At 47.2% G+C, this 16,929-nt stretch overlaps 1 protein-coding gene across 1 annotated transcript in view; it reads left to right on the top strand.

Moving 5' to 3' along the window:
- Nucleotides 1-2,242: 2,242 nt before the first annotated feature.
- LOC139276789 (collagen alpha-1(VII) chain-like) overlaps nt 2,243-16,929 on the top strand; it is a 44,026-nt gene continuing 29,339 nt past the window's right edge. The window contains exons 1-9 of the mRNA XM_070894794.1: nt 2,243-2,247; nt 3,729-3,788; nt 6,729-6,764; nt 7,730-7,766; nt 8,359-8,394; nt 8,496-8,540; nt 11,083-11,154; nt 11,275-11,319; nt 15,328-15,363. Of these exons, the coding sequence (XP_070750895.1) occupies nt 2,243-2,247; nt 3,729-3,788; nt 6,729-6,764; nt 7,730-7,766; nt 8,359-8,394; nt 8,496-8,540; nt 11,083-11,154; nt 11,275-11,319; nt 15,328-15,363 (372 nt within the window). The remainder of the gene's footprint in view (nt 2,248-3,728; nt 3,789-6,728; nt 6,765-7,729; nt 7,767-8,358; nt 8,395-8,495; nt 8,541-11,082; nt 11,155-11,274; nt 11,320-15,327; nt 15,364-16,929) is intronic.

Raw genomic sequence — 16,929 nt, 5'->3', positions numbered from 1 at the left:
TACAAGGGCGATAAGGTGAGTCAGAAATTACCGAGAGAATTGGCTACCACAGCACATGTGTGAGGAACCGGGGAAAGAGACTGTGTGCGCGCGTTACTTCAGCATAGGTGCGGATGAAAAAGATAGGTGCTATGCGCTGATCACTGACTATTTCTCGGGTTCCACAGCACAATAATCTTCTTTCGAGTCATCCATTTTGCACAGCTCTCGATGTTTTAGACGCTCAGAAGGGACGATTACTCAGAGGGAAGGGGACAGGCAATCCTAAAAGTGTCAGCTGTGACCCAGTGAGTAGCACACTCGCCTCTGAGTCAGAAGGTTGTGGGTTGAGGTCCCACTCCAGATACTTGAGCACATCAATCTAGGCAGACACTCCCAGTGCAGTGCTGAGGGAGCGCCGCACTGTCAGAGGTGCCGTCCTTCAGATGAGACGTTAAACCGAGGCCCTGTCTGTTCTCTCAGAGGACGTAAAAGACCCCACGGCACTATTTCGAAATAGAGCAGGGGAGTTATCCCCGTTGTCCTGGCTGCTATTTATCCCTCAATCAACATAACAAAAAAACAAACAGAATGTTCCCGATATTGGGGAAGTCCAGAACCAGGGATCACAGTCTAAGGATAAAGGGTAAGCCATTTAGGACCGAGATGAGGAGAAACTTCTTCACTCAGAGAATTGTGAACCTGTGGAATTCTCTACCACAGAAAGTTGTTGAGGCCAGTTTGTTCGATATATTCAAAAGGGAGTTAGATGTGGCCCTTATGGCTAAAGGGATCAAGGGGTATGGAGAGAAAGCAGGAGTGGGGTACTGAAGTTGCATGATCAGCCATGATCATATTGAATGGTGGTGCAGGCTCGAAGGGCCGAATGGCCTACTCCTGCACCTATTTTCTATGTTTAAAAACAGATTATCTGGTCATTAGCACATTGCTGTGTGTGGGAGCTTGCTGTGCGCAAATTGGCTGCTGCGTTTCCCACACTACAACAGTGACTACACTCCAAAAGTACTTCATTGGCTGTAATGCATTTTGGGACGTCTGGTGGTCATGAAAGGCGCTATATAAATGTAAGTCTTTCTTGTTTAAACCTTTGCTGCAAGGACAGGCAGTGATGGGCTGTGCGTCATACATCCGTTGCTGTTGGATGCAGACCTGTTTAGCGCTGCAGCAGCTCGTTCATATTGAGCCAGGCCATGCATTGAGGAGGAAACATTCCTGGTCGGCAGCATCAGCTCCTGGAGTAGTTCAGGATTTTCCCCCCGCTGTACCTTGTACCAGACATCTCGGAATTGGAATCGCTGCGAGCCGGGAGGGGTTCATTGCAGTGCTGCTCCCCATCGAGGCTCACCTGTGTTTTCCCATGCATTGAGACTTTGGTTTCCTTATCCCAGGGGCTTACCCATTCTTGAATCCAGGAATTCTGCTTCAAATTGCCTAAAGGTTGTATTGGGAAGCAATGGCTACATGATGGAGTCTGAATCCCAAATTCTTGAGATAGACAGATTCTTGAACTATAGGGGAGTCCAGGGTTATGGGAGTGGGCAGGAAAGTGGAGTTGTGGCCAAGATCAGATCAGCCATGATCTTATTGAATGGGGGAGCAGGCTCGAGGCCTACTCCTGCTTCTATTTCTTATGTTTTTATTAACTCTGCTCAACCCAGTTAAACACATGAGGTAATAATGGTTTCAGAATCTCAGAAATGAGAGTTCCAAATCAATATGAACACAACTTTAATGGACACTGAGGGAATGAAGGGATATCGGGCGGGAAAGTGGAGTTGAGGTCGAAGATCAGCCATGATCTTATTGAATGGGGGAGCAGGCTCGAGGGGCCGAATGGCCGACTCCTGCTCCTAATTCTTACATATAAGATTCTGAGGGGGCTGGACAGGGTAGATGCAGAGAGGATGTTTCCCCTCGTGGGGGAATCTAGAACTAGGGGGCATAGTTTCAGAATAAGGGGTCACCCATTTAAGACAGAGATGAGGAGGAATTTCTTCTCTGAATCTTTGGAATTCTCTATCCCAAGGAGCTGTGGAGGCTGGATCATTCAATATATTTAAGGCTGAGCTAGACAGATTCTTGAACTATAGGGGAGTCCAGGGTTATGGGAGTGGGCAGGAAAGTGGAGTTGTGGCCAAGATCAGATCAGCCATGATCTTATTGAATGGGGGAGCAGGCTCGAGGCCTACTCCTGCTTCTATTTCTTATGTTTTTATTAACTCTGCTCAACCCAGTTAAACACATGAGGTAATAATGTAGTCCACAAGATAGATAGGGATGGAGAAAGCCATTTGACCCATCTTACGTCATCCATCTACAAAAACCATCAGTCCTCTCTGAACACAGCATGCCAACCATCTCCTGAATGATGGCAAGATTTTTGCCTCCATTATTCTATCCGGAATCCCATCCTAAATGTTGGTCGGACTTTGTGGGGAGAGGAATTCCAACTGAACGGCTCAGTGAAAGTGACTGGATAACATTCTCTCAATGTCAGCTGTGGCTCAGTGGGTAGCCCCCTCGCCTCGGAGTCAGAAGGTTGTGGGTTTAAGTCCCACTCCAGAGACTTGAGCACATAAATCTAGGCTGACACTCCCAGTGCTGAGGGACTGTCGCACAGTCAGAGGTGCTGTCTTTCAGATGAGATGTTATACCCTGTCTGCTCTCAGGTGGATGTAGAAGATCCCACGGCACTATTTCGAAGAAGAGCAGCGGAGTTATCCCCGGTGTCCTGGGCCAATATTTATCCCTCAATCAAAATAACAGATTATCTGGTCATTATCACATTGCTGTTTGTGGGAGCTTGCTTGTGTGCAAATTGGCTGTATCATTTCCCACATTACAACAATGACTACACTCCAAAAGTACTTAATTTTCTGTAAAGCACTTTGAGACTTCCGGAGGTCGTGCAAGGCTTTTTTATTTCTTTCTTTCTCAAATCATTGTATCATGCGACAACCAGGGCGCTAGAAGGCGAACAAGGTGGACTTCTGACTTTAGCGAAGGAAATCTGCCGTCCTTACCCGGTCTGGCCTATATGTGACGACAGACCCACAGCAATGTTGACTAGCGAGCCACTCAGTTGTACCAAACCGCTACAATGAACAATAGTTCACAAAGGCAGCTCACCACCACCTTCTCAGGGCAATTAGGGATGGGCAATAAATGCTGACATAGCCAGAGATGCCCACATCCCATGAATGAATACATTTTTAAAAAACTCAACATCAAGGTACAAACAATTTTGGATCATAACCACTGCTCCCAGTTTTTCACACCGGAAGGTGCTGGTAATGATTCTGCTGTTGTTCCATTTACACCCCCTCTAGACCCAACTTTTGTTTCTTTACTTGTCCCATTACCATCTCCTTTTGCCTCGCACCGTCATCCCTTTTATCATTTAATCTCTCCTGCCTTCCGCCCTATCACAGACCTTCCTTTTGGTTCTTTCCTCCCCTCCCCCCTTTTCCTGCCCCTTCACTGGCTTATAAACATGTTCCATCTCAAACATTTCCCAGTTCTGACAAAAAGGTCATCGACCTGAAACGTTAACTCTGTTTCTCTCTCCACAGATGCTGCCCGACCCGCTGAGTATTTACAGCATTTGCTGCTTATATTTCAGATTTCCCGCCCCCGCAGTATTTTGCTTCTGCTGAAGATGGACCTTGGTTCTTTTTTTTTTTGTCCCTGGAATATTTCACAATATTTACCGTGTTTTTTTTTACCAGGGCGAATCTGGATACGGCATCCCAGGGCAACCAGGACCCAAAGGCGATCCGGGTGACAGAGTAAGTCTTTAATCTTCACTTTAATAAAAAGTTTCCGATCATCGGGCTGGATTTTCGGCGTTGCTGATCTCGGGGCGGTAATGGCGGCGGGGCGGTAAAGTTTGCGCCCGGGAACAGTTTGCGCCTCAGTCAGCAAAATTCATCAACTGGGCCCTGAGTGTGAGGCGGAGCGCTAAGGGAGAGCTTGCACACCTCTCTTAGGGTGCTCGGCCGACTGAGCAAGCGAAAATCCCGAGCTAAACAGCCGAAGATAGGCCTCGGGATGAAGAGTGTGGTTGGGGGGGGGGGTGGAAACCTGAACAAAAAACACTAAAAACATTTCCAATAAATAACTCACGCCACCACAACATAAATCGCAAAAAAACAAAAAAAACAATCACACTTACCTGAGGTGGACATTACTTACCTCACTGTGGCCGCTACAGCTCGGACCGCCTGCTTTCACATGCGGTCCCACTAGGGGGCGCTACGCAGCGCAATGGATCAGGCTGGAGCCAAACATCAAACCAGTGTCGCAACCAGGGCTGTTGCATACCGGCTCGCCTCTTTCGGGCGGTAATGCTCCGCACCCCGCCAAAACTGGCGCCCGAAAACCCCAGCTGGAGGCTGGCCGCCCACCCGGAAGAGCTCACCACCGCCATTGCCGCCTCTCTGGGGCGAAAACAGAGGTGGAAACATGCCAAAAATCCAGCCCTATGTAGTATCTTACAACATAGAGGGAGGCCATTTGGCCCATTGTGCCTGTGAAGAACTATCCAATTAGCCCCACTACCCTGCTGTTACCCAATCAACCTGTAATGTTTCCTTTTCAAGTAATTATCCAATTCCCTTCTGAAAGATATTATTAAATCTGCTTCCACTGTGGTTTCAGGTGGTGCATTCCGGATCATCATAACACACTGTGCAAAAAAAATGTCCTCATCTCCTTTCTGGCTTTTTTGCCAATGATCTTAAATCTGTGTCCTCTGGTTACCGACCCTCCTGCCATTGGAAACACTTTCTCCCTGTCTTATTATATCAAAACCCGTCGGAATTTTGAATACCTCAATTAAATTTCCCATTCACAAGAAGAACAATCAGAGTTTCTCCAATCTCTCCATGTAACCAAAGCCTCTCGTCTCTGAGATCTTTCTAGTAAAGCTCCTCTACACCATTCCCAAGGCCCTGACATCCTTCCTAAAGCGCGGTACCCAGAAATTTGCCGGGCAATGGGCAAAGAGCGGGCCAGTGGGACTAAATGGATATTTTCTTCAAAGAGGAATTCGGGGGGGCTTGTTCGCAGGACATTAAAGGGTGCTTCCAGGTGTTATTTATGGGAACGGTAGCATAATGGTTATGTTACTGGACTAGTAATCCAGAGGTCTGGACTAATGATCTGGAGGAAATGAGTTCCAATCTCACTACGGCAGCTGAGGAATTTAAATTCAGTTCATTAAATAAAATCTGGAATAAAAAGCACGTGTCAATAATGGTAACCATGAAACTACCGGATTGTTGTAAAAACCCATCTGGTTCACTGATGTTCTTTAGGGAAGGAAATCTGCCTTCCTTACCCGGTCTGGCCTATATGTGACTCCAGACCCACAGAAATGTGGTTGATTCTTAACTAACCTCTGAAATGGCCTAGCGAGCCACTCAGTTACATCAAACTGCTACAAGGTATGTAGAATATAAAATCCAAGAGGTAATGAGGAGCCTAAAACTTTAACAAGACTTCAGTTCGACCACTGTGTGCAGTTCTTGGGCTCCCCGCGATAGGAAGGATATTGAGGCTACAGTGCAGATTCACCCGGATGCCGTCGAGTATGAGGAAAGACTTGAAAAATTGGGTCTTTTTTTGTTCGAACAACACAGTTCACAGGGCGATATGATGGAAGAGTTTCAAATTATGAAAGCATAGGACAGGGGAGATAGAAGCAGTAGTTGAGGGTTCAAGAATGAGTGGTCATAGATACAAGATTAAATTTGGAACAGAGGGCAGGAGAAATGTCACTACACCGAGAGTTGTGAGGCTGTGGAGAGTGAGGCAGGGTTAGTAGTTGAGGGAGGAGTGATGTCACCATTCAGGATTAAATTCAACAACAACAACAACAACTTGTAGTTAAATAGCGCCTTTAACATGATGAAACATCCCAAGGCACTTCACAGGAGTGTTATCAGGAAAAAATAATTTGACACCTAGCCACATAAATAGAAATTAGGGCAGGTGACCAAAAGCTTGGTCAAAGAGGTAGGTTTTAAGAAGCGTCTTGAAAAGAGGAAAGAACGGTAGAGAGGCGGAAAGGTTTAGCGAGGGAGTCCCAGAGTATAGAGAAGGCACGGCTACCAATAATTCAACGATTATAATCAGCGATGCTCAAGAGGGCAGAATTAGAGGAGCGTAGACATCTCGGGGGTTGTGGGGCTTGAGGAGATTGCAGAAATAGGGAGGGGCGAGGCCATGGATTTGAAAACAACGATGAGGCTTAACTTGGAGTCAATGTAGGTCAGCGAGCACAGGGGTGATGGGTGAGCGGGACTTGGTGCGAGTTAGGACATGGGCAGCCGAGGTTTGGATCAACTCTAGTTTACGTAGGGTAGAATGTGGGAGGCCAGCCAGGAGTGTGTTGGAGTAGTCAAGTCTAGAGGTAACAAAGGCATGGATGAGGGCTTCAGCAGCGGATGAGCTGAGGCAAGGGCAGGGACATACAATATTACGGAGGCGGAAATAGGAACAGTTGATTCAGGAAAAGGGATTGTAGGGATATGGGAGCGGGACGAGTAAATGTGATTAGGACTGTTTGCTTGCATTGAGGGTAAACGGCGACGTGGAAGGGATGGGCCGAATGGCCTGTTTCGGTGATGTAACTCCTACACCTTTCTATGGTGGGCCATATGTCTAAAGGTCGACCAAGCCGACAGTGGTAACTGCCGCACTAACGTGTCTGTATCTTATTTCAGGGTAACATCGGACTTTCGGGAAGACCAGGAGAAAAGGTAAGTGATTGAGGTTTATTGAGGTTGACTGAGTGGGGAAGAACAAGGCAAATGGAATACAATGTGGGGAAGTGTGAAGTTGTCCAATTTGGTAGGAAAGACAAAAAAGCAGAATATTTTTTAAATGGTGAGAGATTGGGAAATGTTGGTGTTTGGAGGGACCTGGGTGTCCTTGTACACGAATCACTGAAAGTTAACATGCAGGTACAGCAAGCAATTAGGAAAGCAAATGGAATGTTGTCCTTTATTACAAAGGGATTGGAGTATAAGAGTAAAGAAGTCTTACTACAAGTATACAGGGCATTGGTGAGGCCACACCTGGAGTACTGTGTACAGTTCTGGTGTTCTTTCTTAAGGAAGGATATGCTTGCCTTAGAGCAAGTGCAACAAAGGTTCACCAGACAGGTTCCTGGGATGGGAGGATTGTCCTATGAGGAGAGATTGAGTACACTAGGCTGATATTCGCTAGAGTTTAGAAGAATAAGAGGTGATCTAATTGAACAAATATAAAATTTTTACAGGGCTTGACAGGGTAGATGCAGGGAGGATGTTTCCCCTGGCTGGGAGTCTAGAATCAGGCGTCACAGTCTCAGAATAAGGGGTCGGCCGTTTAGAACTGAGATGAGGAGAAACTTCTTCACAGAGGGCGGTGAATCTCTGGAATTCTCTGCCCCAGAGGGCTGTGGGATACTCAGTCGTTGAGTATATTCAAGACGGAGATCGATAAATGTTTGGGAACGAAGGGAATTAAGGGAAATGGGAATAGTGCAGGAAGGTGGAGTTGAGGAGATGATCAGCCATGATCTTATTGAATGGCGGAGCAGACTCGAGGGGCCGAATGGATGACTACTGCTCCTGTTTCTTATATTCTTATGTGATGATAAGCGGTAAAAAAACCCACACCTGGCTCCAAACGCTCAGCTTTCGAACGGGTAAACAGTGCCTAATGCCGGCTTGTCTTGCAGGGGGATCATGGAGCAAGTGGAGAGAAAGGAGAGCCTGGTAAAACCGGAGTGTCCGGATCGATTGGATTCCGAGGGAAAGAGGTGAAGGCCCGTTTCTGCTCTCTGCGTTGATCAATAAGGGCGAAGCATTTAGTTTGGTGCTAATTCCATTTGAAATTGGCGTCTTTCGATCACTGTCTTTCCCTTCAGCACCTGCCGATGATTTACCCATGTCCAGCTGTTTATATGCAGTACTCGAGGGTATGGTAGCTGGAATGTATTTGCAGCTTTCTCTGGCGGTGTCACTAGGGGGCGCTACGGGTGCAACGCCAAACAAATTTCAAAAGTGGATCGATACCGGGGGCGTTGCGCACCGGCGCGGCACTCCCGGACGATACTCCTCTACGTCGCCATTTCCGGCACACTGAATTTGCCGAGCGGCGAGAATGCCGGCGCTCGCAGCTAGCAACTCTTTAGCGCCCCTGTTCCGACCCTCGCGAGGGGCGGTATCACAGCGAATTTCTAGCCCCTGGAGTAGGGCTTGATCCCACTGACGCAGAGGCGAGAGTGCTACTCACCGAGCCAGGTGGCAGTACAGGTCTGTACCGACCAAGGGCTGAGAAAGCTAACGTATTTTCATTCCTTCCCAGGGAGAAAAGGGCAACAAAGGAGATGAAGGAAAGCCGGTAACTTCACTTTTTAACAGAATTCATTCTGAGTTTTCAGCTGCTCGTTTTCCTGATTTCAGTCACGAAATAACCAACTGTTGCCCTGTTTTGTTTTCTAGGGAGAGACTGGATTATCAGGCCGTCCTGGGGAGAGAGGACTTCGAGTAATATATATATTCTCTAATCAAGTGCTTTGTGAGACCTGAAAGGGTGGCTTTATCTCCAAGGCAAAATCCTAAAGGCATTTGTATATTTGATGAGGGGGCTCCCAAAGGAGTGGTGCTCAAATGGAGACCTGCTGCCTTCTCTGTGACACTCTCTCTTTATTTTACCCAGTACTGGCATTTTTGTTGGAATCTGCTTGAGTTACGGTATTCGACATCACTTTTTTTTTCATTGAGTATATTCAAGACAGAAGTCGATAACTTTTTGGGAGCTAAGGGAATTAAGGGATATGGGGATAGTGCGGGAAGGTGGAGTTGAGGTAGAAGATCAGCCATGATCTGATTGAATGGCGGAGCAGGAAGGTTGGACCATTCGGAATGTAATGGGAGAACCTTGCCATTTCCCGTCAGTTGCGCATCCACCCCGTGGCTTCAGACTTGTGCTCTGACTGAGATGATCCTCTTTCCTGAGAGAGCTACCGGCCACATGTCCGCTCCAACACCAAGACTGCCTACTTCCACCTCCGTAACATTGCCCGTCTCCAACCCTGTCTCAGCTCATCTGCCATTGAAACCCTCGTCCGTGCCTTTGTTACCTCCAGACTCGACTATTCCAATGCTCTCCTAACCGGCCTCCCATCTTCCATCCCCATAAACTTGAGCTCATCCAAAACTCTGCTGCCTGTGTTCTGTAATATATTTGCTTCATGGGTTCTTTGCTTAAGAATTCATAGCAACACATTGCTATTAAGAACTAGTTGGTTTATTAGCAACGGTATCACAAACACACTACACATTACCAGTTCATCCACGAGGCTCACAACTGCATACCTCATCATGGATCCCTCGAACCCAACTGGCTGGGGTTTTATTGAGTTTGTGAACATCACGTGACTGGCTAAGCCACTCCCAACTCAACAAACCTGCTCGACAAACCTGCGAGCATACGCACAGGTGCATACATTACATGTCCTATCTTGCACCAAGTCCCATTCACCCATCACCACTGTGCTCGCTGACCTACATTGGCTCCATGACCGGCAACGCCGTGATTTCAAAATTATCCTTGTATTCAAATCCCTCCATGGCCTCGCCCCTCCCTATCTCTGTAATCTCCTCCAGCCTCACAACTCTGAGATATCTGCATTCCTCTAATTCTGGCCTCTTGCACCTCTGTATAACTTCTCATCCAAAATGCAGTGCCTCCTACAATGCATTGGTCCTTTAGTGCTGCACTGCAGTTCTTTGCTGGAGTGGAGCTTGAATTCACAACCCTCTGATTTAGGGATGACAGTGCTATCAACTGAACCAAGCTGACACTTAAGTGAATACTTTGCCTGGATCAGCGTTTAACCTTATGGGCCCAGGGTTTTTTCCTCTGTTTTTTGCCTCTCCCAGGGCTGTGGAGGCGGGTGGGAGGTTGAGGAGAGGGAAGAAATGTTTAGTCACGAAGGTTTGGCCCTCAGGGTGTGGGCAGGGCTTGATGGACCAGTTGGTCTTTTCCTGCCCGTCAATCTGGTATGTTTTGAAATCAGACATGGCAAGGCAAACACAAGTGTCCCATAGGGTAGAGGGGGTGCACCAAAGGATCACTAGATTGATCTCTGGGATGAGAGGGTTGCCCTACGAGGAGAGATTGAGTAGATTGGGCCTATACTCTCTGGAGTTCAGAAGAATGAGAGATGATCTCATTGAAACATACAAGATTCTGAGACGGATTGACAGGGTAGATACTGAGAGGCTGTTTCCCCTGGCTGGAGAATCTAGAACCAGGGGTCACTGTCTCAGGATAAGGGGTCGGCCATTTAGACTGAGATGAGGAGGAATTTCTTCACTCAGTAGGTTTTGAATCTTTGGAATTCTCTACCCCAGAAAGCTGTGGATGCTCAGTCATTGAGTATATTCAAGCCTGAGATATATTTTTGGATTCTAGGGCAATGAAGGGATATGGGGACAGTGCAGGAAAGTGGAGTTGAGGTCGATGATCAGCCGTGATCTTATTGAATGGCGGAGCAGGCTTGAGGGGCCGTATGGCCTACTCCTGCTCCTATTTCTTATGTTCTTGTGTTCTTAAATGTGCTCTTGAGAGTTCCTGGGGGTTAAGGTACGTTTGTGGGGCAGAGTAGAGACGGCATTACTTGACCCCAGAAACGATTGAATGTGACAGAAATGGGTAAATGTCCCATTCCCTGGCACTGAGACCTCCTGACCTGGAAGAGCACAAAAAAAATTGATGAAAGGATATAAATTAAGAAAACACGATCCATGAGATTCTGAGACCATGATCGGGACTTCTCTTATAGAGTAAAGTGGTTTTCCTGCTGCTTTCTTTACTATCTCCTGTATATCGTTCCCCCTTCGCATTCCTATACATCGATAGTTTCCATTGTGCAGTACAAAATAAATACCATTTTTGAATCTTGGGCCGGTTATTTGGAGGTGGAGCCATTTCTTTTTCAGCAACTACATTAAAAGAAATAATTTCAACTTTTCACAACAGATAAAAGAATAAAGGTGTTTAAAAGCCTTCTGCTGTTTTCAGGGATTTCCTGGAACCGACGGCAGAGCTGGTGAAAAGGGAGGTATCGGCGATCTGGGACAGCCCGGGAGAGATGTAAGTTTACTCTGGAATTTCTCTGCTTTACTTCCGGGTCAAAGTTCGCGCCAATACAGCCATTTCATAAATGCTTCGACGTCGTTGATTTTTGTGTTTTTTATTGTTATTGTGCTTTAGGGGGTCAGAGGTCCTGCCGGTTCGAAAGGAGACCAAGGCGATAAAGTGAGTGTGTTCCGGATCTTAAAACGGAAGGTTCTAGAGAAACACGGTTACGAAAAAAACTATTGAGAGAAAAGGAGCAAGTGGAAATATAAATTAAAAGCAGAAAATGCGGGGACTTTCACAGCAAGGCCCTTCATAATCCAAAGAGAGAAAAGGCAGGTTAACATCGCAGTGTGGGCCGATTATAGGAAACTGGGAGATAAGCGAGTGTCTTCATAGAACGGAATGAGCTCTACCCCCCACCCCCACCCCTCACGGGGCTCTGCCTTTAATCTTTTTTTTTCTTCAGTCCCATAGACGTCCCTGTTTATCTTCAGGTTTCCATTCCTGAGGTAACTTTAAACGGGGACTCGTCTCTTCTCCGATCCTGACCGATGCTCTGAACTTCACGCATTTTCTGTTTGCGATACAAGTGGCCACCGCGGTTCTTCGAGAACCACCATGAACAAGCTCCCACAGGGTATTTTGACTCCCAGCGCAGCACAGTGGGACCAGGCACAATGGCTCACTGATTGTCCGATGAGGTCTGATGTCAGCTAGGCCACTGCAGGGAGGTGTCTGCATGGGATTACACAGGATATACAGCACAGAAACAGACCATTCTGCCCAACTAGTCCATGCTGGTGTTAATGCTCCACTTGAGCCACCTCCCGTCTTTCCTCATCTAAATTCATCAGCATAACCCTCTATTCCCTTCTCCCTCATATGCTTGCCCAGCCTCCCCTTAATGTATCTATACTATTCACTTCAACCACTCCCTGTGCTAGCGAGTTCCACATTCTCTTTGCTTCATGGGTTCCTTGCTTAAGAATTCATAGCAACACATTGCTATTAAGAACTAGTTGCTTTATTAGCAAAGGTTTAACAATCACACTGCACATTACCAGTTCATCCACCAGGCTCACAACCAGCTGCCTCATCGTGGATCTCCCGAACCCAACTGGCTGGGGTTTTATTGAGTCTTGTGAACATCACGTGACTGGCTAAGCCACTGCCAACTCAACAGCTCATACATTATACTCACCACTCTCTGGGTAAAAAAGTTCCTTCTGAATTTCCTATTCCCAAGTGAAGAGGAGGCCAGTCGCTCCACTGGAGGGAAAATCCGAGGCAGCGATATTCCAGCGCCCTCGTGCACCTCTGTGTGGCTAGTGTTAGAACCAGATTGGCAGAAACCGGGAGGTAGGCCTCACTGGCACCCTCTGTCAGCCAGGGACAGTGTGTGGCACAGGCAGCCCAAAGGGGGAAAGTGGATGCCAAGCCAGGGAATGTAGACGCCCAAAGCTCAAGGGCAACATCTGAGTGCAAGATGAGGGCCAATTATTTTTAAAGGGGGGTTGGTAGAGCACCGATTCAAGATGTTACCGGGATTTAAAGGGTTAAAAAGGGAGTGAAGGGTTATGGGGAGCGGGCAGGAAAGTGGAGTTGAGGCCAAGATCAGATCAGCCATGATCTTATTAAATGGCGGAGTAGGCTCGAGGGGCCAAATGGCTGACTCCTGCTCCTATTTCGTACTTATCTTCTTATGTTCTTATGAGGCCAGGTTGAATAAAGTTGATTTGTATTCCCTTGAGTTTAGAAGATTGAAATGTGATCTAATTGAGACGTTTAAAACGGTAAAGGGATTCGGTAGGGTAGTTACCGAGAAACTATTTCCTCTGGTGGGGGAATCTAGAACAAGAGGGCACGATCTTAAAATTCGAGCTGGGGGAGTGAAATCAGGAAGCACTTCTTCACACAAAGGGTAGTCTTAATGTGGAACTTGCCACAACAACAACAACAACAACTACTACTTTTATTTATGTAGTGCCTTTAACGTAGTAAAACATCCCAAGGTGCTTCACAGCAGTGTTATAAAACAAAACAGATAAATTTGACACCGAGCCAGTTAAGAAGAAATTACGGCAGATGAACAAAAGCTTGGTCAAAGAGGTAGGTTTTAAGGAGCGAGTTAAAGGTGGAAAGAGCATTAGAGAGGTGGAGAGGTTTAGGGAGGGAATTCCAGAGCTTAGGGCCCAGGCAGCTGAAGGCACGGCCACCAATGGTTGCACAGTTATAATCATCATCATCATAGGCAGACCCTCGAACCGAGGATGACTTACTTCCACATCAAAAAGTTCACAGGTGTTTCAATGATGGACCTGAAATTCCAGGTCCGAACTAAATCTTGAAGGGTGGAAGATGCCTGTGCTTGGATTTTTTTAACATGTGGTGACCGTTGCACACCAGCCACTACACGGGCTTGACAAAGCTAGGTCTTGGTCCAGTGGCAAGGATTAACCAAGACGACTGGAGACCTGCTCTGCTGCACGGACCTAGTGCGCACACATATCACAGTGTGGGCTGGCCCATGCTACCCCAGGGCCCTCGCCTCTTCTGGGCCCTGAACTCACGCCTCCCCTGGGCCCCGATCACGTCCCTCTACAGTCTCTCACCGCTCCTTCGCCCCGATCTCGCCGCTCCTGCTGTTCCTGCCCACGCTCCACTCATCGACCTGGACCTTGGTGACGTCCCTGTTCGCTGCCGTTGCTCTCCTGCTCCAGCACGTGCTGCTCCCTGGAGTGGTATCCCGCCACGCTGCTCCTTCCGCTCCCCGGCCTGCTCCGATGGTGCTCGCAGGCCGAGGGCCAAACACACTGCTGGGCCAAGCCGCCACGCTGCTCAGGGATGCTCAAGAGGACAGAATTTGAGGAATGCCAAAATTTAAGCCACCCCAAAAGATGGTGGATGCTGAGATTGAAAGATTTTTGTTGAGTAAGGCATATGGAGCAAAAGCGGGTAAATGGAGTTACCATACAGATCAGCCGTGATCTCATTAACGGCAGAACAGGCTCAAGGGGCTGAATGGCCAAATAGTTTGGCTTCTGTTGGAAGGGATTGGCTTAAAACTGCTTTAGGCCTCATATTTCCAGTACAGGTTCTTCAGAGCCAAAGATGGTGGAGTGTTTGATTTTCAGTCAGAAGGCCAGAACTTTGAATTCAGGGGCTGCCTGTTGCCTCAGTTTTGGCAAGTTTGATCCAATGTTGGAGATTGGTTCCATTTATTCAGAGGCTGAAAGCTGCCTGACTTAACTCACGTCACACAACGTCCTATCGTCCAATCACAGACTGGCCTGGCCTCCCGTGAGTCCAGTAAGAAGAGCCAGCAACCAGACTGCTCGCAACCTTGGTGTCATATTTGACCCTGAAATGAGCTTCCAACCACATATCCACAGCTTAACCAAGACCACCTATTTCCACCTCCATAACATCACCCATCTCCGCCCCTGCCTCAGCTCATACGCTGCTGAAGCCCTCATCCATGCCTTTGTTATCTCTAAACTTGATTATTCCAATGCACTCCTGGCCGGCCTCCCACATTCTACCCTACATAAACTAGAGGCCTCACCCCTCTCTATCCAAGGCCTCGCCCCTCCCTATCTCTGTAATCTCCTCCAGCCCCACAAACCCCTGAGATGTCTACGCTCCTCTAATTCTGCCCTCTTGAGCATCCCTGATTATAATAACAATTGTTGGCCGTGCCTTCTGTTGCCTAGGCCCTAAGCTCTGGAATACCCTCCCTAAACCTCTCTGGCTCTCTACCTCTCTTCCCTCCTCCAAGAAGCTCCTTAAATCCTACCTCTTTGACCAAGCTTTTTGTCACCTGCCCTAATTTCTCCTTATGTGGCTGGGTGTCAAATTATTTTATCTCATAATACTCCTGTGAAATGCCTTGGAAGTTTCACTACGTTAAAGGCGCTATACAAATACAAGTTGTTGTTGTTGTGGCCCAAGCCAACTGCTCTTTCTTGCTGAAGGAAGAAAGATAGATTCTTGAACTACAGGGGAGTCAAGAGTTATGGGGAACAGGCGGGAAAATGGAGTTGAGGCCAAGATCAGATCAGCACTGATCTTATTGAATGGTGGAGCAGGCTCGAGGGGCCGTATGACCTATTCCTGCTCCTATTTCTTATGGCGAAGAAAATGTTGAAAAAGTGTAAACAGTTTTATCTCTTGTTCCTAATCCAGGGATCAACGGGATCACCAGGACCTCCAGGAAAATTGGTAAGTAAACAAGTTTCAATTAGGACTGCAGAATTAACTGTTTCATAGATTTTAATAGAGTTGTGATATTTTGTCTACAATGTTTGATTTGACCTGACCTGCATGGTAGTTGTAAGGTGTTATGAAACTATGATGAATCTATATAAAACACTGGTTCGGCCTCAACTGGAGTACAGTGTCCAATTCTGGGCACCGCACTTTAGGAAGGATATGAAGGCCTTGGAGAGGGTGCAGAAAAGATTTACGAGAATGGTTCCAGGGATGAGGGACTTCAGTGAAGTGGATAGACTGAAGAAACTGGGGTTGTTCTTTTTAGAGCAGAGAAGGTTGAGAGGCGATTTGATAGAGGTGTTCAAAATTATGAGGGGTCTGGACAGAGTAGATAGAGAGAAACTGTTCCCATTGGTCAAGAACCAGAGGACACAAATTTAAAGTGATTGGCAGAAGGATCCAAAATTGACAAGAGACAGAAAGCAAAGGGTGGGTGTTTTTTTGACTGGAAGGCTGTTTCCAGTGGGGTTCCGCAGGGCTCAGTACTGGATCCTTGCTTTTTGCAGTATTTATCAATGACTTAGACTGGAATGTAGGGAGTATGATTCAGAAGTTTGCAGGTGATTCTAAAATCGGCTGTGTGGTTGATAATGAAGAAGAAAGCTGCTGACTGCAGGAAGATATCAATGTACTGGTCAGGTGGGCAGAACAGTGACAAATGGAATTCAATCCGGAGAAATGAGAATTAATGCATTTGGGGAGGGCTAACAAGGCAAGGGAATCATCATCATCATAGGCGGTCCCTCGTATCGAGGATGACTTGCTTCCATGCCAAAAAGGGATGAGTTTGCAGGTGAGTCAATGGAAGACCTAATATTCCTGGTCCCGAATTACACGTTGAAGGGTGGAAGATGCCTATGCGTGGATTTTTTTAACGTGTGGTGACCGTTGCACACCAGCCACCACCTAGTGCGCACACATATCGCAGTGTGGGCTCGCCCATGCTGCCCCTGGGCCCTCGCCTCTTCTGGGCCCCGAACTCATGCTTCTCCCGGGTTCCGATCACATTAAATGGTAGGACACTGAAAAGTGTAGAAGAACAAAGGGATCTTGGAATGCAGGTGCAGCTGAGGCATAGAATTCAAGAGCAGGGAGGTAATGCTTGAACTATATAAAACACTGGTTAGGCCGCAGCTGGAGTACTGTGTGTAGTTCTGATCACCACATTACAGGAAAGATGTGATTGCACTAGAGATGGTACAGAGGAGATTTACGAGGATGTTGCCTGGACTGGAGAATTTTAGATATGAAGATAGATAGGCTAGGGTTGTTTTATTTGGAACAGAGGAGGCTGAAGGGAGACCTTACTGAGGCTATGGACCAAGTGCTGAAAAGTGGGAATAGGCTGGCTAACGCGTTGTCAGCCAGTGCGGACACAATGGGCCAAAATGGCCTCCTTCCATGCTGTAAATTTCTATAATTCTATGAACCAAAGTCGATATGAGGAAAAACTTGTTTACGCAGCAAGTGGTTAGGATCTGGAATGCACTGCCTGAAAGGGTGGTGGAGGCAGGT

This window comes from Pristiophorus japonicus, chromosome 12, assembly GCF_044704955.1.
Source record: "Pristiophorus japonicus isolate sPriJap1 chromosome 12, sPriJap1.hap1, whole genome shotgun sequence".
NCBI classification, from domain to species: domain Eukaryota; kingdom Metazoa; phylum Chordata; class Chondrichthyes; family Pristiophoridae; genus Pristiophorus; species Pristiophorus japonicus.
Note: the sequence above shows the minus strand (reverse complement) of the source record. Positions and strands in the feature narration are given on the sequence as shown.